The sequence below is a fragment of the Nicotiana sylvestris genome, chromosome 12, assembly GCF_000393655.2.
Source record: "Nicotiana sylvestris chromosome 12, ASM39365v2, whole genome shotgun sequence".
Lineage (NCBI taxonomy): Eukaryota > Viridiplantae > Streptophyta > Magnoliopsida > Solanales > Solanaceae > Nicotiana > Nicotiana sylvestris.
The window spans coordinates 159362318-159385448 of NC_091068.1; the positions used below are offsets into that span (position 1 = coordinate 159362318).

General features: G+C 38.4%; 1 protein-coding gene and 1 non-coding gene across 3 annotated transcripts; one reads left to right on the forward strand and one right to left on the reverse strand.

Moving 5' to 3' along the window:
* The first annotated feature begins 202 nt into the window (after positions 1–202).
* On the forward strand, positions 203–6170 carry LOC104249458 (protein TIC 62, chloroplastic). Of its 2 annotated transcripts, XM_009805890.2 has the most exons (15): positions 203–474; positions 1429–1531; positions 1631–1703; positions 1794–1842; positions 1949–2125; positions 2351–2432; positions 2530–2602; positions 2704–2814; positions 3427–3579; positions 3749–3876; positions 4007–4168; positions 4303–4476; positions 4562–4744; positions 4953–5135; positions 5852–6170. In XM_009805890.2, exons 1-15 carry the CDS (start codon positions 294–296, stop codon positions 5904–5906), a joined length of 1887 nt encoding a protein of 628 aa, XP_009804192.1. In that variant the 5' UTR covers positions 203–293; the 3' UTR covers positions 5907–6170. The 2 variants fall into 2 exon arrangements, with proteins under 2 accessions (XP_009804192.1, XP_009804194.1); XM_009805892.2 differs by lacking the exon at positions 4007–4168 and having other exon boundaries at positions 205–474.
* Positions 6171–6448: 278 nt separating this feature from the next.
* TRNAN-GUU (transfer RNA asparagine (anticodon GUU)) lies at positions 6449–6522 on the reverse strand. The gene has a single exon. It is a non-coding gene; the product is annotated as a tRNA-Asn (tRNA).
* Positions 6523–23131: the final 16609 nt, after the last annotated feature.

Sequence of the window (23131 nt, forward strand, 5' to 3'; positions counted from 1 at the left end):
TTACCGTGAAAATTACTCGTGTGGGGTTTATTCCCAACAAGTACACCTGCAGTGTCCAATCTTTTATAATTCTAGAAGTCAATATTAAACAAAAATAAAAGATTATTTTTATAGATAATATTAAATAATTTATTAATAAGAGTTGCTATGATATACACTATGTGGTCAGAATCTCCTGAACTTTTATACTGGGGATCTTTACATCCACATGGCTTATTCCGGCCAACCGTTTAAACACAGAACTACAACAGTTTCTTTTCACTTTAATTTGCTGATTTCCAACAAAATCAAGAATGTCAGCAATGGAACTGCGCTGCTTACAGTCTCTCATCACCAGCAATATACCCCGAAATGGTTTAGCAGAGAAGCCATTTTTGTGTGGACAGCCTCTTACTTTGATTCAGACTAATGCTAAGAGATACCAGCCAAATTCCAAGAACCTCAAATGCCTTCGTTTCAGAGCTCAGATTTCAGGTAATGCAATTTTAGTTAGAGTTTATGTTTTACGTATGGGCTAAAAAAAATTACAGCTGATTATCTTGTGTAATTGCTTGTACTCCTACTGTCCTACATACTGAAGAAATATAGCTAATGTAGGTAATTTGGGATAGACCAAATTCTCTAATTCTCAAACATGAAGTATTAATTTAGAAGGGAAAATTGCAATCATTATCTATTTCCTTCCAAACATGTCACCTTTTTAGCTCCAAATGTTTTTCTGGAGTCAACTAAATGCAATTACTAATCAGATTCTAGATTTTTTCTGAAGGGGAGCCTTGGCGTAACTGGTAAAGTTGTTGTCGTGGGACCAGGAGGTCACGTGTTTGAGCCGTGGAAACAGCCTCTTGCAGAAATGCGTACAATAGACCCTTGTGGTCCGGCCCTTACCCGACCCTGTGCATAGCGGGAGCTTAATGCACCGGCCTGCCCTTTATTCTAGATTTTTTTCTCCTTGCCCTCTGTAATTTGGCTCAAATTACTGCTAACAGTGGAAAGGAAAGAATTTAAACGTTTGATAATAACTAAAATTTAGCTAGAACTGGCAATGAGGTAAACTTGCAAATGGTGGATGGTCTCATTCAGGAAAGCGGTACCTGAATCAAAAGCAGCTTAATGCTAATAGTAGAGTGCTAAGTTATTCCTATTAGGCATCTTCTAAAAATCGAGCATATCTAGAGGTAGAAACTCTTCAATGTATAAACTTCAAATAGATGAATTGTTGGGATGTATGATTATGCCTTTTCTGGATGATCTTCTATTAGCTTTTATAAGCATGATTTGGAGAGCTTTTAAAGGATGATTTCCCTGTGGAACCATCTCTAGAAGGAAACAAATTTATTCATTTCTCTATGATGTGGTTTAGATGTACTCAACAAATATGCAACCTTCTAAGTAGTGTTATAGTTATATGGATATCTGAATGTGCAGCAAAAGTTAGCTCATTGGAACCTGCAAAAGATGTCAAATCAAAAGATGGAAATCTTGTTTTTGTTGCTGGTGCAACTGGTAAAGTTGGTTCTCGGACTGTAAGGTTGTGTTTCTTTTTTTTTTTCAACATTGACTTCAGATTATATAAATCCAATAAACCTGCTATTAAGTCTGTTTTGCTGAAAGACCAGAATGTTTTCAGGGAGCTTTTGAAATTAGGTTTTAAAGTTCGAGCTGGCGTTCGGAGTGCTCAAAGAGCTCAACCTCTTGTCAAAGTAAGAGTTCTGACTAGTGGTAACGTATTAAATTTACGGGTCAATGTGTGTCTAGATCCTTTATGGCTCATCAATTGTTCCTTGTTACAGAGTGTTGAGCAGATGAAACTTGAGAATGCTGCGGATGGAAGAGCAAAAGGTAAGATTGATGTGGAAAGGACAACTGGTAACTGGTTAGGTATTAGCAGTTTAGAGTAAATGTACTTCTTTGGAAAATCACATGTTACATTTGGTCTTTAGCCCAGCTATAGAGAAGCTTGAAATTGTGGAATGCGATTTGGAGAAAATTGATCGGATTCGGCCTGCACTGGGCAATGCATCAATCGTTATATGTTGCATTGGTGCCAGTGAGAAGGAGATCTTTGATGTTACTGGACCATATCGAATTGATTACCAAGCCACTAAGAACCTTATTGATGCAGGTAAAAAGAGTTCTGATTTTAGTTGTAGACTTCCTCACTACAATGCCAATAAGTTGGTCATACTGTTAAAGGAAATGTTATACTAGATAATTTCTCCTCATGTTGTCCTCTTCAGTTAGTTCCTATAGAAGCAATTGGTATTGACTAAATTCAGATGTGCTGCCAATAAATTACTCAAACTAACATAGAATGAGTGACAGAAAGTTGATATCTTTCTCCGTGCAGCAACTGTTGCAAAAGTTGACCACTTTATCTTGCTCACATCTTTGGGAACAAACAAGGTCGGTTTTCCTGCAGCCATTCTCAAGTAAGTCTGGGAGTCTTCTGATTCACATGAGAGTCCCCGAAAGATGTATTTGGCTTTAAATATGAATATGATTCTCCTTTTTCTTTTGGTATGGAAGTTTGTTTTGGGGAGTCCTTGTTTGGAAAAGGAAAGCAGAAGAGGCACTGCTCGCCAGTGGGCTTCCTTATACAGTGAGTTCTTCTAATTTATGCATTGGAAAGATTACATAAGTGAGGTGATCTGGATTTGTGTGAAATGCAATATGGTGCTTATATTTCCCCTGCTATTTCAGATTGTGAGACCTGGAGGAATGGAACGTCCTACTGATTCTTACAAAGAAACTCATAATATTACTCTTTCGGAGGAAGATACTTTATTTGGTGGTCAAGTGTCGAACCTTCAGGTTTTAACAAATCTTTATTTGCATTTCTTCAAGCATATACCTCTCTGGTGTAGGTTGATATGTTTTCTGCTTTAACAAAATTTGACATGACATGAATATACATCGCAACTTGAAAATTCAATTGGCTTGTGATGTATAATAGTTTCCATAAATAATTTTCATGTTGAGAATTGCACTAGCTACTGTTTTATATTCTGCTCAGTGAAAAGTTCTTTTTTTTTTTTTTACTGTGTCAAGTTTCAACTAGAAGTATGGATTGACTGCTAAGGTTAAAATGTTTATTTTTGTGGTTCAAATTTCACAAGCACAGTAGTCCTACAGGACATAGCAAATAATCCCATTGGCTAAGTGGGTGACGAGCGATTATGAGTTAAAAACCACATGTATTTGTTATCTCTAGTGTCATGCAACAGCATTTTAACTAGGCTGTTAGGGGGTAGCTCCTCTTATAAGCGGTATTTACTTTCTTGAACATTCATAAGTGGCACGCACGAGATCTATTGACATTAAGAAAAGTGGTCGAGGTATTTGCTAAGTCTCACAAATTTTATTTACATAAAGCGCTAGCAATTTACAGTTAGCAACTAAGACAACTCTGATTGATAAAATCAGGTGGCAGAACTATTGGCGGTAATGGCCAAAAACCGCAGCCTTTCGTATTGTAAAGTGGTTGAAGTAATTGCAGAAACAACAGCACCATTGACCCCCATGGAGGACCTTCTTGCGAAAATTCCTCCCCAACGTGTTGAGGTTTCACCAGCCAAGGTAATTTCATTTAGTTCTTCATGAAAAACAGAGAAATGACTTGCCCAAATTGGCTTTTATACATGAATATGATATTGAGGCATTCAATAATAAGTATCAAATATTACTTCATTTTTCTTGTTTCGGAAGGAATCTTCTGTTTTAACGTTATTACGCCGATTATTTCTAGGAAGCTGGTGATTTACAAAAGCCTGCAGCTTCAAGCAGTATTACGTCTGAGATCCCAAGCACCTCGATTGAGAAAGAACCTGCTGAAACAAAGTTGAAGGCAGCAGCACCACTCTCTCCATATGCTGCGTAAGCTTGATGGTTTTTATTTATTTTCTGTTAGGTGTATGTTTCCTCTTCAAAAACCTAGATGCTTTTTTTCTATTTCTGGAAACTATGAAGATTTAAAGCCACCAACATCTCCTACTCCAACCCCTAGTGTCGGAACAGGTTCGACCAAAGCAGGGTCAACAGTGGTAGCAAATGATTCAACACCACCTTCTTCCGAAATTAATTCTTCTGAAAGCTCAATCCCTGAAACTGATAGCAAAACTCAAGTGACAGACAAAAAGAAAACAACTCCTTCCTCACCTTATATATTGTAAGCTCATTTGCAGCCTCTTCACCTTAATGTTCACTGTTGTTGACTTGATACAAAATGCAAAGACTAGACATCCCAGAATCTTTCACTGAATGTCACTGAAATCTTACATATTGTTACTGTTATTATTGCAGTTATGAAGATCTTAAACCGCCTACATCTCCTACGCCAAATCCTCCCAGTGGTAGCCGAGTAAGTGCAAGTGGAGCTGAAGATGGCAAAACCACTACGTCAGCTTCTGTTGTCGTTGACGGTACTTCTGACAAAGCAGAATTGCTGACTGCAAGGCCTTTGTCTCCATACACTGCGTTAAGTCATTCCTGAGTTAATCCTATTATTTATGCGCAAGTACAGATCGAGTAGCTTATTTGCTGACTGATACAATATTGGCAGTTATGAAGATTTAAAGCCACCTGCATCTCCAAGTCCAACACCAAGTGGTCCGAAAGCCTCAATATCAGCAGAAACTATATCACAACTTGCTGGAGGCAATGACATCTCACCGAGCATCACTACCATTTCAGCTGAGAAGGATCCTTCGCATACTGTAGCTTTTTGTCATTCTCCCTACCCTTTGTAAGTTGCGATAGGCCTTCTTTCGACACGTTGGACAACTTTGATGTCAAATTTCTTCAATTTTTTTCTGTTTCACTGGCGGCATTTATTTTGTTGGAAGTATTTGTCTAGTCTGCTTCTTCCTCAGTTTCTATAGATATCCGATTTTCTTCAAGTGTAATTGTCTTTGGACAATTTAATCACTTACTGACTGATTTGTTGTTGCCAGTTATGAAGATTTAAAGCCACCAACCTCCCCAACTCCGACACCAAGTGGTCCGAAAGCCTCAACAACAGTGGAAGTTACATCACCACTTACTGGAGGCAATGATGTGGCAATCGATACTGCTACCGATTCTGCCAAGGAGGATCCTTCAAAAAGTTTGGCTTCTTGTCGTTCTCCCTACCCTATGTAAGTAGAGATAGCTTTTAACTTGACAGATGCACTGCATCAATTTTGATAGTAACAGGATAACAGCTATATATTCTTCATTTTTTCTTATTTCAGAATAAGTGGAAGTATCTTTTCACTAACTTGACCATATATTTTTAGACTTTTGTGTCTAGTTTCCTGATCAGATCTTTGTCCTGGAAAGAATAGAAAACAAGATAAAATGAGTGAAGTAACATACTCGATGTTGAGTCATAATAGTCCAGGTTCCATTGATTTTGTTCATGTTATTATATGGTTTGACTCATTTCTGATTTATCTTATGGCTACACCATGATCAGATATGACAACCTTAAAACCCCCCAAACACACACACACACACACAACCATCACCAAATGGCCCAACCGCGTCACAGAAAGACAAGACTCAGCTTCCGATCACAGAGAAATCAGGGGATAAAAAGTGTGTAAATGCTTTAAGCGAACACCTCATTAGCCTTTTACCGTGCAAGATCCCCTTTACTTGACTCCTTATGCCTTCTTATTCTTGCCTTCAGACAAACTCGCCAATGTAGTACTTGATACTAGCCTTAAAGGCTAATGATTTGTGTTTTAGATATCTTCGATCCTCCTGAAGGATGAAGAAATGAGATAATACATGCATGTTTTGTCCTGTCTTTTGCTTCTTTAAGCAGCGCCATCAAACTGAATATACTGCCTTTCCTTGCAATGAACAGGTACGAGGACTTGAAGCCTCCAACTTCTCCAACGCCATCTTTCAAGAAAATGTGAAGGACTTGAATCTTGTTCTGTTTTGCTTCAAGGAATAAATAACTAGTTGTATCTCGGCAAGCCTATTGTGTAATGCATCAACTCAGCATTACAGTTGGAGCAATTTTTTTATGTCATTATTTTGTTCTTACCCTTGTATTTAACTTGTTGATGCCAACTTGAATTCTGTCGACTGTCAAGTCCATTAGCATTCAGATAGCTATTGTATAAAATGACACCACATTTCCCTTCTTTATATGTGAAAAAGGAAAGGAAATTTTCCAATTTTGTACAACAGAGCAGCTAATTTTGTGAATAATCAATTTTTGGGACAATAGTGATTTTGATGGAGGGTATAGGATGGGTTTGGAGACATGGACAGTAATATTTGGTTGATAATAAGTAATGAACTATCAAAAGAGTATGTGTTGGTGAGATTAAATGTCTGAAACTGTGGAGGTTCACACTTGGATTTGGTTATACTTTTGTTGAAACTCAAAGTAGTGTGTTACAGTGGAGGGGAAAGCTCACTAAAGTTTGACCTAAAAAAGGACAATAAAAAACGCTAGAAGGAGGACTTGAACCTCCGACCTTGTGGTTAACAGCCACACGCTCTAACCAACTGAGCTATTCCAGCTTTGCGTAAGAGTTGACTCTATCACAATAAAACTCAAACTAATCCTTTGTTATTTGTTATATATCTTTGGCTAACTTTTTTGACTCGTCCAAAAATGGTAGGGGTGTCAAATAGACGGATTGGGCTGAGTTTAAGCGGCTTAAAATGGATTGAGTCAATAAATGGGAACTTGGACTGAGATGGGTTGGCCAAGTTGGGCTAAAATTTGGGTCATAGCCCAACCCGCCCAACTTTTACCAAGTTAAAGTAATTTTTTTATCAATTATTTAATTATTAAATAAGACTTTTTTCTTTTGTTATGGTTATATATAAAATATCAAACAAAAGAAAAATTAATTTTTAAAGATATTTTAGCATAGGATCAATTTGGACTAAAAATCAGCCCAACTTTAGATGGGTTGAAATGGATTGGGTCAAGATGGGCTGATGGGTGAGTTGCGCGGGTCAAATGGTTTAAACTCAAATTGTCACCCCTAAAAAATAGAGTAAAATATAAGGAATGTTGTAAAAATAATAATACTTCCGTTTCAATTTATGTGAACCTATTTCCTTTTTAGTCTGTGCTAAAAAGAATGACCCCTTTCCTTATTTAGAAACAATTTACTTTTACACAATGATTTATTGCCATACAAAATATATGTGCCTCATTTTACACCACAAGATCAAAAGTCTTCTCTCTTTTCTTAAACTCCGTGTCCAGTCAAATGAATTCACATAAATTGAAACGGAGGGAGTATTATTTATTACCGATACCATACAAATGGATAAGTCGCTATTGGTATTAACTAGTCTTAGATGTTATATCTCTTGGATAAGAACAATGATAAGTTGGTAAGACCTTAATCATACAGACCTATTCAGACTCATTAAAGCCTCATTTATTTGCACTTAATAGAGGTCTGAATCTTAATCATTCAGATCTTAGACATTAAGTGTGTTTGTTTTTAAAGTCTGAATCTTAACTATTCAGATCTTAATCATTGAGTGCGTTTTTTTTTACTTCACAACCACTTAATGAGTCTGAATAGGTTTGTATGATTAAGATCTATAACAGAGACTTGATTTTATTAAGATGCTATCACATATTCATTATTAACTACCGTCACCGCCTACCATTATCAATTACCACCATGTTGCCACCACCATACTCAACCACCACCACCACCACGCCACCATCATCCCCAATCATAGTTGCTACCATTATCGACCATCACCACTCACTATCCCCACCACTCCGACCACCATATATCATTCTCACCCACAATCAACACACATCAACCTCAACTACTACAATTGACCACCCCATCACCATCAACAACCACAGTCGACACTGCCGATCAACCACCATCCACCCACCACCTTCCTCAGTCACAACTAATACCACCACCCACCATTATTAACTATCACCACCCGCCACCACCATCCTCAATCATTATCGCTACCACTACCAATCACTATTAGCTACTAGCATGAACCACCACCATCAACCAAAACTACCACCAACCACCGCATCTAGTCGGCATTCACCCGTTAGCCATCACCACCAATAACTATCATATTTTAAAAAACTATATATTTTATTGATAGAATATTAGATTAGTTAGTATTTCATTTGAATTTTATGTTTAATAATTTTTAAATAAAGATAAATTTTATACATTCAGATGTTAAAAATCAAACAGTCTTAATTATTTCTATTCAGATTTTAATATACATCTTAATATATTCATATGTGTATTCATATTAAGATGTCTTAATCTTAATACACATTTTGATATTCAGATGTGTATTCAAATTCAGACGTCTTTGTGAGCACGTGATTTTTGCCTCACATGAATTACTCCAAAAAGAATTTCCAAAATTAGATTTTTTTTATTAGGAATTACTGGGCAATTTGCTTGAGTGTTTGCATATTTTGTGCATATTTAATTTTATTAATGCATTGAAAATACAAAAATATAGCATCTGCATTTAGAATTTAGTTACATTTTTAGATTAATTAAGAAAATTGTTGTTTTACAAAAATGAAAATTCACAAAAAATAACATATTTTTGTATTTTTAGTCAAATTATGTGATTTTTCCTTTAATTTAGTATTTAATTATTTATGAAAATTATTATTTAAATTTAATTAATATTATTTTAGCTAATTGGGTTTTAATATCAAGCTTTTAATGTTTTCTTACTTTTCATAAAATTGAAAAATATAAAAATAGTCTTTGTATTTTAATTTCCAAAAAGATTAAAAGAAGGATTTCAAATATATATATACACTTAGTTTAGTTTAAAATTGAAAGCCTTTAATAAGTATTGAGTAGTTTTTAAAATTCTTTATGGCTTATTTTGATTTTTAATTATTTCTTACTATTTAAATAATTAGTATGTTGGTCTATCTTTAACAAAAAAATAAATAAAATAAAAAAAGAGACGAAACAAAATAAGAAAAACAATGAAAATTGAAAAAAAAGAGTAATGAAGCACAAAGTAGAAATGCTAGGAAATGAAATTTCAAAGTGTTCCTTTCCAAGTTATCCTCGTGTGTTTGTGGAAATATTCCAACAACAATCTAGAGGGGTCCACACATTCCAAACATACATATTTAATTAAAAATACAATGCACATGAATGGACAATAGTACAAGCACATGTGGTTCACACAATTCTTCCTATCTTTTGCTTTTTGTGCAAGATATATACACACACGATATAGATATGGGAAAAAAAAGAATAGAAAAAGAAAAAATGGGGAACAACACTTTGAGAGATAAGGAGGATTTTCTAGGAAAAAGGAGGGGACCAAAATATTTTGAGTTTTTCTTATTTGATTTGGGTTTAAAATATGGAGAAGATAAGTTGTAGTGGAAAAAGCACTAATTAAATGCCCATTTAAGGGAACTGAAAATCACAGAAGGAGGACATTCAGAGAGAACACGACCCCCCCCCCCTATTTTCATCTTCCTCACACACTCTACCTCGAAAAAAAAACCAACACCCATCAGCTTTAGCTCCTTCTTCTCCATTTTGAACACCCATCGAGACCTTCCCCTCCTTTAAGCTCTCTCCCTTCACTCCCATTTTGAAATATACACACGAGACAGCGAAGGAAGGATTCTGCAATTGGAAAGTTCCAAAAGTAGATTTGGAAATAAATAATGGAAAAAAAATCTCTGAAAAAGCTGAAAGAAATAAGGATTTCGGACCGGATTTTGAGAAGAATTAATTGTTGGAAATTTAAGGTTTATATCTTTGTTTTCTTCTGGATGGTGAAGCTGTGAAAGTTGAGATTGGGAACTGGCCGATTACGCTGTGTCCAGTAGCTGAGTTCCGGCATTATTTTCGTCTTTTTCAGCCTCTACTTTGGCTTTCAATTTTTATTCGTTTCAGGTATGCTCCATACTAAATCAGTTGTTGCTTGAGTTTATGAAATGAGGAAATGAATTATTTATAGCCTTTTGTGTGTACATACACTAATTAACCAATCTTTCATTTGGTGAATAATGATTATTGGTACGATTCTACTCTCTGCTTGCATTACTTGTGCTCTCGCTCCTCTTGAAGAACAAAGCTACTGTGCTTTGCTTATTTTATTTTACCTTAAAGTTATTTTTATTTATAGATTAGGTGCCAGATTTCCATTAAACGAATTCCTAGTATTTTCTGTTTCTCGCGATCCTTTCAGTGAAATGGTAAAACATCTGAAAAGTTATCATTGATTAGATTTTGTTAGACTGTATGTATTGTACCATAATTTAGTTATAAAAGAGCCAGTAATCCATTATCCCATTGTAGAACTTATAATAATACATTGGACATTCATGTTGATTTTGGGGAACTAATTCATTTTTTATAAAAATGAAAGTCTTTTACGTTGTGCTACAAGCCTACAACCCCAATATTTTAAAGTTTTTTTTTGTTATATTGGCAAAGATAATTTGGTTCTCCAAATGATATTGAAGTAGGAAAATGCAGAACTACTTGTTTATTTGTTTTTCTTAATGAAATGCAACAGTTCATGCGCTTATTTTTATAATAATCTTTTATTTTCTGATTAGTTCTTTATGAGTAGTGACAATTTATAAAAGCAACCAGCACAGAGTAAGAGGTTATTCTTTGATTCGTTGTAATCGTTTCCTCGTTTGAGTTCTGCTATTGCACGACACTGCAGATGATTCACAATATTTTTATCCATAACTCTTTATCCTTACAATAATCTCAAAATAGTTTAAGAAATAATTCATGAACATCGTAGCTTGCTTTAGGCGCGATTAAATAAACAATCATGGCTATGGGTATGGTTCTCGTGACGTAGTTGTGATGCTTGATTTATATAATTCTGGGGGTGCATTTCATGTGACTCGGTTCTAATTGCAACAAGGTTAAATAGAACGTGTCGTGAACTGCGGGTACATTTATGTAGCGTAGCTTACGATGTGTTTTAAATAACTTTGAATTTTTTCCGAAATATTAAAAGCGGTTAAAATAATAGCACCCTTTTTGCTTTTTGCTTTTGCTTTTTGCTTTTGCTTTTACTTTTGGCTATAGTATCTTGAAATATCAGATTGAAGTGTTTGTGCACTCAAGTGATGGAGTAAAGATTCTCTTTCAGCATTACACATTACGTATAACACAAATTAGAGTAAATGTACGCAATTGTGAAGTTTCTTTCTCTGTTGTTTGTTTGGCATGATTGATCCATCTTTTTTTTATGCATTCAATTAGTAGATGGTTTATTTCCATACTTGAGCCTTTTGTTTAAAAATTGTTTAGCAACCGAACCTCATATTTTGGCTTGAAGCAATGAAGATTTTTGGCCGTTTGGATTTAGATAATTCAAGTCTGATTGGCCAAGAGCTAATAAAAATTCACAAGCTAGTTTCATCTTTCTGTAAATAATCTATCTCTTTTTCTATATTAATTTCCATAACATGTCCTTCATAATAATCTTAAATTAGCTTTAGAAAAATAATTAATAATTTTCGTAGTTTGCTTTAGGCTCGATTTAGATTAGTATTGTGATTATGTATACGTTCGCGTAACATAATTGCGAATTTAACTCTAAAAAAGACTCGAGGGATGCGTTTGTGCAACCTCAAACAAATTTTCTTAAATAAATAAACAAAGTGTTATTAATTGTGGACACGTTCGCGTGACATAATTTTTGATGCGCCAAAGGAAAAGAGTATACGTACGTGTAACTCAATTCTTTAATTACGAATAAATCAAGTGATTTAAAAGCGGTTTAATAGTTAAAGATGCACATAGGTTTGATAGTGTTTTAAAATCAGATAATTAGGCCAATAATAATAGTTGAGCAACCGTGCTAGAACCACGAAACTCGGGAATGCCTAACACCTTCTCTCGGGTTAACAGAATTCCTTACCCGGATTTCTGATCCGCAGACTGTAAAACAGAGTCAATCTTTTCCTCGATTCGGGATTTGAACCGGTGACTTGGGACACCATAAATATCCCAAGTGGCGACTCTGAATTTCTTAATATAAATAATCCTGTTTCGATTGTCCTTTAATTGGAAAAACTCCCTTATGCCCTTCGGGTGTAGAAAAAAGGAGGTGTGACAGCTCTGGCGACTCTGCTGGGGAGCGAACCCAGAATCTCTGGTTCAGGATTCAAGAATTCGAGCTTGGATAAATTGTTATATTTGGCTTTATTTATTATCTGATTTTTACATGTTTGGGCCTAATGTGATAAACGTTTCTTTTTACCGCTTTAATATTATCTGAACTGTATATATAAACTGCTACGAAGCCCTTCCTCTTTCTGAGTTTTCTGAATTTATGGTGCACACGTGCGTGTGGCCCACTTTTCTGTTAGAAGTCATACCAAATAGAACGAGGTTGGGTCAAGTAACTAGGCTAGGTAGACTTTTGTGCTCCCGGTACGTTGCCCCCACTTCGGCTCAAGCTGTCCGCTTGGGTAAGCCGGGTTTAGAACAATGTACCCTAGGTTTTACACTTAGAATAACTCAACTTCATGCCGGATCCCTAGTAGGAACGTTTGATTGCATCATGTGCAGTTGACTTTGGAGACTCAATACAGGGGTTGGGTCTGTCTAGGACAGGTGTCCCGAAACAAAAAGACCATCTTGATGCATCTTACTTGCTATTTGTGCATTCATTTGTTTCGGATTTGCATGTTGACCGACTTATAAGGGGAAAGTTACAGAAGGAAAATCAATGTGAGAACCGAGAGAGAAAATTGTCTGTTTTTGAAAAAAACCAATTTCCAAAATAATATTGAAATTCTGCCGAAATTTGTTTTTTTTTTAAAAATGTGTTTCTTTTAAAGAGTGGTCTTTTTACAAACTATGTAAGTTTGATTCTCACCGGATGTGAGATACGTAGGCAACCCACATCGGGCCCAGCTATTTTTGAAAATAAGAGGGGAAAATAAATAAATAAAAAATAATAATCACAAAAGATGTGGATACATAAATATCGTCATTTTGTCATAAGTAAGGTGATGCCATTCTTGTCCAAAATATGCCGAATGTCCCCAAAAGGGCGCCGGAAGGCCGTTTTTGCAAGAACAGCCGCCTTTGGTCGTTTTTTTTTCAAAATTTCGGGCCGGTTAGCAAATACAACCTTTAAATCTTCTTCATCGAAGTGCTGAAAGGCCGTATTGACAAAGACGGATATTTTTATGAATTTTTTTTATAGTGATGATTTTTTTTTGAGTCAAAATGAGTCTTGATTTTTGTTTTTAAAATTAAAATCACTCACAGGTACAAAATGAGCATCATTCAGAACCCACCATTCACAGATGTAGATGAGTTTCTATTTCGGCTCCAGATGTGGTGGTATGAATTAGGAGGAGATGGTCAGGAATGGGTCATTAAGTATTTGGGAGCTCTCACAGATATTATATAAGTTAAACCACGCGATGATTTGATTACGATACTAGTGACTTTTTGGGACCCTGTTCACAATGTCTTTCGCTTCTCTAATTTCGAGCTTACTCCCCTTTAGAAGAAATAGCTGGATCACAATGTCTTTCGCTTCTCTAATTTCGAGCTTACTCCCCTTTAGAAGAAATAGCTGGATATTCCGATTTTGATGGAGATTTGAGAAACCAGAATCTTATATTCCCAAAAGCTCCCTCTGTACACCGATTCTTTGGTCTTCTGAATATCAGTAATCAAATCAGAAAAAGCAATGTTGTCAAAGGGTGTTGTTCTTTCAACTTCCTATATTCAAGGTTCGGAAAGCCGGATGGGTTTGAAATTCATGAAAAAGGCCTTACTAACAAACAAAACAAGGACACTTGGCAGATTCACCGTCGTTTTGCTTTCATAGTGGCTTTTCTGGGAATCATGGTCTTCCCAAACAAAGAGCGGACGATTGATATTCGTATAGCCAGAGTCGTACAAGTCCTCACTACCAAGGAACATCACATTCTTGCCCCGATCATTCTCTCAGACATTTATCGGGCGTTGACTTTGTGTAAGTCCAGGGTAAAATTCTTCGAAGGGTGCAATATTTTGTTGCAAATGTGGTTGACTGAACATCTCCGACATCACCCCAAGTTCATGCAGTATGGTCCAAGCAAGGACAATTTCATCGAGAGTTATGAAGAAAGAATAAAAGATTATAAATCTCCAGAAGGGGTGGAAGCCTGGATATCCCATTTAAGATCTTTAATGGCAAGTCAAATTGAGTGGACTTTGGGATGGCTCCCGGTAAAAGAGGTGATACACATGTCAACCTTAAAGAGTTATTTGCTGCTGTTGGGTTTAAGAAGTGTCCAGCCGTATGCGCCACAAAGAGTTCTAAGACAACTAAGGAGATACCAAGTGGTGCCTGATGATGAAGATTTGAGTGTGCAAGTGATTGAGCTACACCCCGAAGCCACACTCCCTGAGGCTTTAATCCAGCGGATTTGGAATGGTTGTCGATACTTGAAAAATGATACCCAAGTTCCAAATCCTGCAAAAGGTGAGGTAGATCCAGGTTATGGTAGGTGGTTTGAGAAAAGATCTCGTGTGGATAATGAGCCAGAACCCGATCCCAGAAGGCCCATAAAAAGACCGCATATCCAAGCCTTTGATGACAAAATCCAAGAACGGTTGGCTTGGGGTGAAAAAGAAAAGGGGTACAAAGCGACTATTCATGCCTTAGAAAAAGCCTGAGGAACCTCAATTTTGAGAAAGACTTACAAGCACAAGAAGCAGAAGGCGAAAAGAAGATTCTGATTTGCGAGAATAAAACTCTCCGTGCTCAGCTTCAACAGATGAAGAAAGCTTCCAAAGCGCCAGTAAGAAGTCGAAAAGATCAGAGAATCATTGCCAATCTGATGGAAAAAATGCAAGATTATGACTCCATCTTGACAAAGAGTGAAAAGGCGTTAGACAAAGCTAAGGAAAAAATCATACAGTTAAATGAGGAGGCCAAATCTAGTGAGGAACGCCAAGTAATGAGATTTGAAGAAGAAATGGCTCAATTCGAGAGAGAAAAGGACCATTGGATACATTCAGAAGCTCAACTCCATGCACAATTGGAAGAAATGAGAAGGTACAATAGAGAACATCAGCATGCAGATATTGACAGGGAGAGAGCACAGGCAAGACTCGATTAGGCCAGACTTCGGGCTCAATTGGAGTCGGCTTTAGATCACGAGGGCCACATAAGAGATATAGCTACCACTCACCAACAACAGTTACAAAACCAAGACCAGAATCTCCAGGACTTCAGAGCACAAATCCATGATTTGGCTGTTTACACCTCTCAAAGTTATATAAACTGCCAAGGAATGGATTATGAAAGGTTTTTAGAGCATGCACCTATTTTTGCTCGTCATCTTGCAATGGAGTTAGAGAGGATTACCATACACTAGGAGGACAACAGGGTCAAGCCCCGCCGTGAGCAGATGTTCCAGTGATTGAAAGCAAAAGATTGTGGAGTGAAGCGTAGTCATAGTTGTTGGAACTTTTCATATAATAGTCATGTTTTAGTTTGAGTCCATGTCGAGTCTTTTAAACCATTTTCTTAAAGTGTTGTCCAAATGTAATGTCATTTATGTCATTGTACTGTTTTGTTTGTTAAAATAAATAGAGATAATAATAATTGTTTCCACCAGAACTACGCTCGGTCTAATTCATGCAGGGTCATGATACGTAGGCAATCTTCATAAGATTCGACCACAACCAAAAGAAAGGAATAAAATGAAAAAATGGGAGGCAAATAAAAGATAGGCATGAGTGACAATAAAAGGGAAAGGTCAGGAAAAGCTGGGATGACACAAGCAACCGAGCAAATGCATGGTAGAAATGACTAATTGCCTAGGTGCATTGCATCCCTATGTGTGGTTGTTTATTTGTTAAAACTCTGATCACTAACAAGTTTGGTTGTTGTTATTCAGAATTCAAGCAGTTAGTACACCTAAGCATACTGGCAACCCACCCCTACCAAACTAGATCCAAAGGAGAAATAATCATGTCTATCCCAGATGTAGACACCAGTGTCATTGAAGGAGAAGAGTTGGACGTTAACGCCATAAAATAAGAGATGTACAAATTAAAACAACAAATGGCCGAAATGTATCAGACTTGGGCTAAAGGACAACCGCCATCCGCTTACCCGGCTAACCCTACCTTTACTCCACCACCGGCTCAAACTCAGGATCATCCTACCACCGATCTATCCCCGAGCTTGCCCATTTACCAACACTACCGGGGCACCACTTCTCATACACCACAATCTCCACCCCCTAAACCAATTCCATACCCTCCTCCACCAGTAACTCCTGTCTTCGTAGCACCTCACCAGCTACACTCCACAAATCTCCTAGCGAGCCTATGTTCCAGGCCCAGGACAATCAATACTACCCCTCGGAGCCCACTTTCAAAGCTCTAGAAACCCATTCCTATACTTCTCGCTTTGACCTCCTGATAGAAGCTGATAAACCAGTCAAAAATACCGAACAGGAGGAGATGTTCAGGAAAGTTAAAAGCTTAGAACAATCATTCAGAGACATGTGGGGGTTCGGAGGGCAAGTCAGTATGGCCTACAAGGACCTATGTCTGTTCCCGAATGTGCAATTACCGACAGGTTTCAAGATGCCCAAGTTTGATCTATATAACGGGCATGGTGATCCAGTAACCCACTTGAGGGGTTTTTGCAGCAAGATGAGGGGAGCTGGAGGAAAAGATGAATTGTTAATGGCTTACTTCAGTCAGAGTTTGAGTGGATCAGCATTGGAATGGTATACCCGCCAAGACCATGGGAGATGGTACACATGGGATGATTTGGCGCAAGCATTTGCTTGTCACTTCCAATACAATCTTGAGATCATTCCAGATCGACTGTCCTTGACTAAACTTGAGAAGAAGCACAATGAAAGCTTCAGAGAATATGGTTTCCGATGGAAGGAGCAAACAACAAGAGTAGATCCCCCAATGAAGGAAAGTAAGATGGTAGATTACTTCCTACAGGCTTTGGAACCTACTTACTATGGCCATTTGGTCTCAGCTATGGGAAAGTCATTCAACGAAGTAGTAAAGATAGGGGGCATGGTAGAAGAAGGCCTCAAGTCGAATAAAATCATGAGCTATTCGGCTATCAAAGTGACTACTCAGGCTATTCAGGGCGGCATAGGAGGGAATGGGAAGAAGAAGAGAGAGGAAGCAGCAATGGTTTATTCATGAACGTGGTCCGGATCCAGAGGTTTGCCTTACCACTACAATCAACCTCGATCCCACCAACAAACTTATCACCACAATCCACCCCAATACTACTATTCCCCACCAGAACCTCATTTTTCCGTCCAACATGCACAAGCATACAACCAACCTCCTGCCCATACTCAATGGCATACTCCCGTCCTACAAAATACTTACCCACATCCACGAGCCTACCAAAGCACTCCCAGACCAAGTTTCCGGCCTAGTCAAGCATTCAAGGGTGAAAGGTTGAAGAAAAAGAAAACCTTTACTCCGTTGGGAGAATCATACACCAGTCTATTTCACAGGCTAAAACAACTAGATATGCTAAGGCCGATACAGTCCAAACTGCCAAATCCTCCTCAAAAGAATCTTGACTATACTATCAGCTGTGAGTATTATTCTGGTACTCCGGGTCATGATACAGAAAAATGCTAGCACTTGAAAAGTGCGATACAGGATCTTATTGATACTAATAGAATTGAAGTTCAAGCTCCCGAGGTGCCCAATATTAACAAGAATCCAATGCTAGCCCACCAGGAGGAAAATATGATCGAAATAGTGCATGCGGAGGGAGAGCCCAAGAAGCCATCATAGACCGTCATGATGATTCGGTCTAGTAGAGTCAAGATAGATGAACAATCAGCAAGTGAAAAGTTGGTGATCAAGCCAAGTAAAAAAGAGTGTTGATCCATCTCTGGTAGTTGAAAAGGGGTCTTTAATCAAAGTTGCGACAAAACAGGAAGGGGCGAAGGTGATTGTACAAGGAGCGGCCAGCTAACCCGTCATAATCGTGGAAGGTGCTCATGCAGACCATGTTATCATCAAGCCGGTGACCCAGTTACCAATAATCAATAGCAAGGCTATTCCATGGAATTACGAACGGGTAACAGTGATGTACAAAGGGAAGGAAGTCAAAGAAAAAATCTGTGAAGTACAAAGTTTGACTCGCTCAGGAAGGTATTTTACTCCCGAGGAGTTAAGAAGAGCTAAAAATAATCCAGCGCTAGTAAAGAAAGCCGTAACTGAAGAAGAAGCAGAAGAATTCTTGAGGAAGATGAAGCTACATGACTACTCTATCGTGGAACAATTAAGAAAGACGCCTGCTCAAATTTCCCTATTGTCATTATTGATCCATTCGGATGAGCACCATCAAGCTTTAATGAAGATCTTGAATGAGGCACACGTTCCCGATAAGATCCTCGTGAATCACTTAGAAAAAATAGCCAACAAAATCTTCGAAGGAAATAGAGTCACATTTTCCGATGATGAATTGCCTGTAGAAGGTACTGAGCACAACAAAGCTCTTTACCTTATATTAAAATGTGAGAACTCTGTGGTGACCCGGGTATTGGTTGACAACGGGTCAAGCGCAAACATCTGTCCTCTCTCCACTCTAAGCAAGTTGAAAATAGAAGATGAGAGGATCCATAAGAACAGTATTTGCGTGCGGCAATTTGACGGGGGAGGTAAAGATTTAGTTTGAGACATAGTGCTAGAGCTGACGATAGGGCCAGTTGAGTTCACAATGGAGTTTCAGGTGCTAGATATAGCTGTTTCCTATAATTTGTTGTTGGTTCAACCATGGATCCACGCCGCTAAAGCAGTCCTATCAACACTACACCAGACAGTTAAATTTGAATGGGATAGACAAGAAATAGTGGTGCATGGGGAAGACAGTTTATGTGCTCGCAGCAATGCCATTGTACCGGTCATTGAAGTGGAAGATGACCAGGTACCATGGGTCTACCAGGTTTCTAACATGATATTAGTAGAGAAAGTTTCGGAGGGGAAATACATGCCAAATCCAAAGATAACCGCCGCATCAGTCATGGTAGCCTATGAGATGTTGAAGAATGATTTTGTACTCGGTAAAGGTTTGGGCTCATCTTTGCAAGGCATCATACAGCCGGTGTCCCTTCCTGAAAACTTGGGAACATTTGGTCTGGGATTCAAGCCCACTGTCGCAGACATAAGAAAGGCCAAAAAGCTAAAACAGAAGACATGGGTCCTTCCAAAGCCAGTCCCACGTCTTTCCAAATCATTTGTCAAGTCCGGTACCAGAAGTCGCCCAGTAACAACAATTCCTAGTTCTATGATTAATCCTGACGAGGAGTTAATTGAAAGATTTGAAAAGTTGTTTGATGGTGTGAACATGGTGGAAAGTGGTGAAGGTCCTAGCAACGCAGAAATTCAATTCGTTGGGCAAGAAACAAAGCTTAATAATTGGAGAGCCACTCCTCTACCCATTCGAAAGGAGTCTTGGTAGTTTATTTTGATTTTCCTTCAGTTTGTCTGGATTATTCCAGGGTTGTAATCCAGATTTTTATCTTTAAGTCTGTTTGAAGTGTGCAAACCTTGTTATCTTTCATCATTCAATGAAATGCAGTTTCCCTTTCTTTATCATTCCTGATAGTTTTTCTTTTGTTTTTCGTTTCTTTTCTGTACAGTTCTTTTTACGCTGGCTCTAATGATATGGCATGCATAAGGAATCCTCAGCCTAGTCTTAAAAATCAATCTGATTCCGAAATAATAGTTCAAGAAGTAGATTGTGATTACGAATCAAAATACGATGAGGATGAGTCCTTCGAAGAGATTAGTAAGGAGTTAATTCACTTCGAAGAAAAACCCAAACCCAACTTGAATGATACAGAAGCCGTCAATTTAGGAGACACAGATAATATCCAAGAGACTAAAATAAGTGTCCACCTCGAGCCAAAGATCCGGGAAGAGTTAATCAAAACACTCATCGAATTCAAAGAGGTTTTTGCATGGTCATATGATGACATGCCGGGTTTCAGCACTGATTTAGTGGTCCACAAATTGCCCACTGATCCAATGTTTCCTCCCGTCAAGCAAAAGTTAAGGAAATTCAAAACTGATATGAGTGTGAAAATTAAAGAAGAAATCACCAAACAGTTGGATGCAAAGGTCATTCGGGTCACTCGATATCCTGTTTGGTTGGCTAATGTCGTGCCTGTGCCAAAGAAAGATGGCAAGATTAGAATATGCGTCGATTACCGCAATCTCAACAAAGCAAGTCCGAAGGACAACTTACCACTACCCAATATCCATATTTTGATCGATAATTGTGCCAAGCATGAGATAGGATCTTTTGTGGATTGCTATGCCGGGTATCATCAAATTCTAATGGATGAAGAAGATGCAGAAAAGACGGCATTCATCACGCCATGGGGAACTTATTGCTACCGGGTAATGCCATTTGGTTTGAAGAACGCTGGGCCAACTTACATAAGAGCAATAACTACGATGTTTCATTATATGATATATAAGGAGATTGAGGTATACGTGGATTATGTGATCATAAAGTCAAAGCGTCAAGCCGACCACGTTGGGGATTTGAGGAAATTCTTCCCGAGACTTCGCAGGTACAACCTCAAGCTTAACCCTGCCAAGTGCGTATTTGGTGTTCCATCCGGAAAGCTGTTGGGATTCATAGTCAGCCGGCGAGGCATCGAGTTGGACCCATCAAAGATCAAAGCCATCAAAGAATTTCCACCTCCGAGGAACAATAATGAAGTGATGAGTCTGTTAGGAAGGTTGAACTACATCAGCAGGTTTATTGCTCAGCTCACAACAACTTGTGAGCCTATTTTCAAATTACTGAAGAAGGATGTTGTGGTCAAGTGGACTGATGAGTGTCAAGAAGCATTTGATAAGATAAAAGGATACTTGTCAAACCCACCCGTGTTGGTTCTGCCAGAACCAGGAAGACCTTTGATTCTTTACTTGACAGTCTAGGAAAATTCATTTGGCTGTGTACTGGGGCAGCATGACATCACCGGCAGAAAGGAACATGCCATCTATTATCTTAGCAAGAAGTTCATGGCTTATTAGGTTAAGTACACTCATTTAGAAAGGACATGTTGTGCCCTAACTTGGGTGGCTCAGAAATTGAAACATTATTTGTCATCCTACACTACTTACCTCATTTCGCGCTTGGATCCATTGAAGTATATCTTTCAAAAACCTATGCCGACAGGAAGAATTGCGAAGTGGCAAATCTTGCTCACAGAGTTTAACATCATCTATGTGACTCGGACTGCGATGAAAGCCCAAGCATTGGCCGATCATTTGGCCGAAAACCCGGTCGATGAAGATTACGAGCCATTGAGAACTTATTTTCCCGATGAAGAAGTGATGCATATCGATGAACTGGAGCAAATTGAAAAACCAGGCTGGAAACTTTTCTTTGATGGGGCTTCCAACATGAAAGGAGTTGGAATATGAGCTGTGCTTATTTCTGAAACAGGGCATCACTATCCTGTTACAGCTCAGCTTCGGTTTTATTTCACCAACAATATGGCTGAATATGAAGCCTGTATTTTGGGTATAAGGCTAGCTGCAGACATGGATATCCAGGAAGTTTTGGTCTTGGGAGACTCGGATCTTCTTGTACATCAAATTCAAGGAGAATGGGAAACGCGATATTTGAAGCTCATACCGTACCGACAATGCTTGCATGATCTTTGTCAAAGGTTTCGATCAGTGGAGTTCAGGCATATTCCAAGGGTCCATAATGAGGTCGCCGATGCTTTGGCTATCCTGGCATCAATCTTGCACCATCCGGACAAAGCTTATGTCGATCCTCTGCATATTCAAGTCCGAGATCAGCATGCTTATTGTAACATGATTGAAGAAGAACTTGATGGAGAACCATGGTTCCACGATATCAAGGAGTACATTAGAATGGGGATATATCCAGTGCAAGCCACGGGGGATCAAAAAAGAACAATTCGACGGTTGGCAAATGAATTCTTCTTAAGTGGAGGAGTTTTGTATAAGAGAACACCAGACCTTGGATTATTAAGATGCATAGATGCTAGACAAGCTACGGCTGTTATGTCCGAAGTACATTCGGGAGTCTGCAGACCACATATGAGCGGATATGTGCTGGCAAAGAAAATTCTCCGAGCAGGCTATTATTGGCTTACCATGGAGCGAGATTGTATCAATTTTATGCGCAAATGTCATCAGTGCCAGATACACGGAGATTTGATTCATTCTCCACCATCGGAATTGCACACAATGTCGGCACCATGGCCCTTCGTTGCTTGGGGCATGGATGTTATTGGACCAATTGAGCCAACAGCCAACGGGCATAGGTTCATTCTGGTAGCCATTGATTATTTCACCAAGTGGGTTGAGGCCAAAACTTTCAAATCGGTGATCAAGAAAGCAGTGGTCGATTTTGTTCACTCAAATATCATCTGTCGATTCGGAATCCCAAAGGTGATCATCACAGATAATGGTGCTAATCTTAACAGTAACTTGATGGAAACAGTTTAAGATTACACATCGCAATTCTACCCCATATCGTCCCAAGGCGAATGGAGCAGTCGAGACAGCCAACAAAAACATAAAGAAGATACTTCGGAAAATGGTAGAAGGTTCGAGGCAATGGCACGAAAAATTACCATTTGCGTTGTTGGAATATCGCACTACTGTCCGTACTTCGGTAGGTGCAACTCCTTATTTGTTGGTATATGGCACTAAAGTAGTAATACCTGCAGAAGTTGAAATCTCTTCCCTTCGGATTGTCGCTGAGGCCAAGATTGATGATGATGAGTGGGTCAAAACCCGTTTGGAGCAGTTGAACTTGATTGATGAAAAAAGATTGGCAGCAGTATGTCATGGCCAGTTATATCGAAAGAGAATGGCAAGAGCATACAACAAAAGGGTGCGTCCTCGAAAGTTTGAAGTGGGTCAGCAAGTGCTGAAACGTATCCTTCCACATCAGGTTGAAGCAAAAGGCAAGTTCACCCCGAATTGGCAAGGGCCATTTATTGTAACCAGAGTATTGTCCAATAGTGCTCTATGTTTAACAAATATTGAAGGAAAATGCATAGACATGACCATCAATTCCGATGCAGTCAAGAGATATTATGTATGATTTCTTTGTTATAATTGTTGAT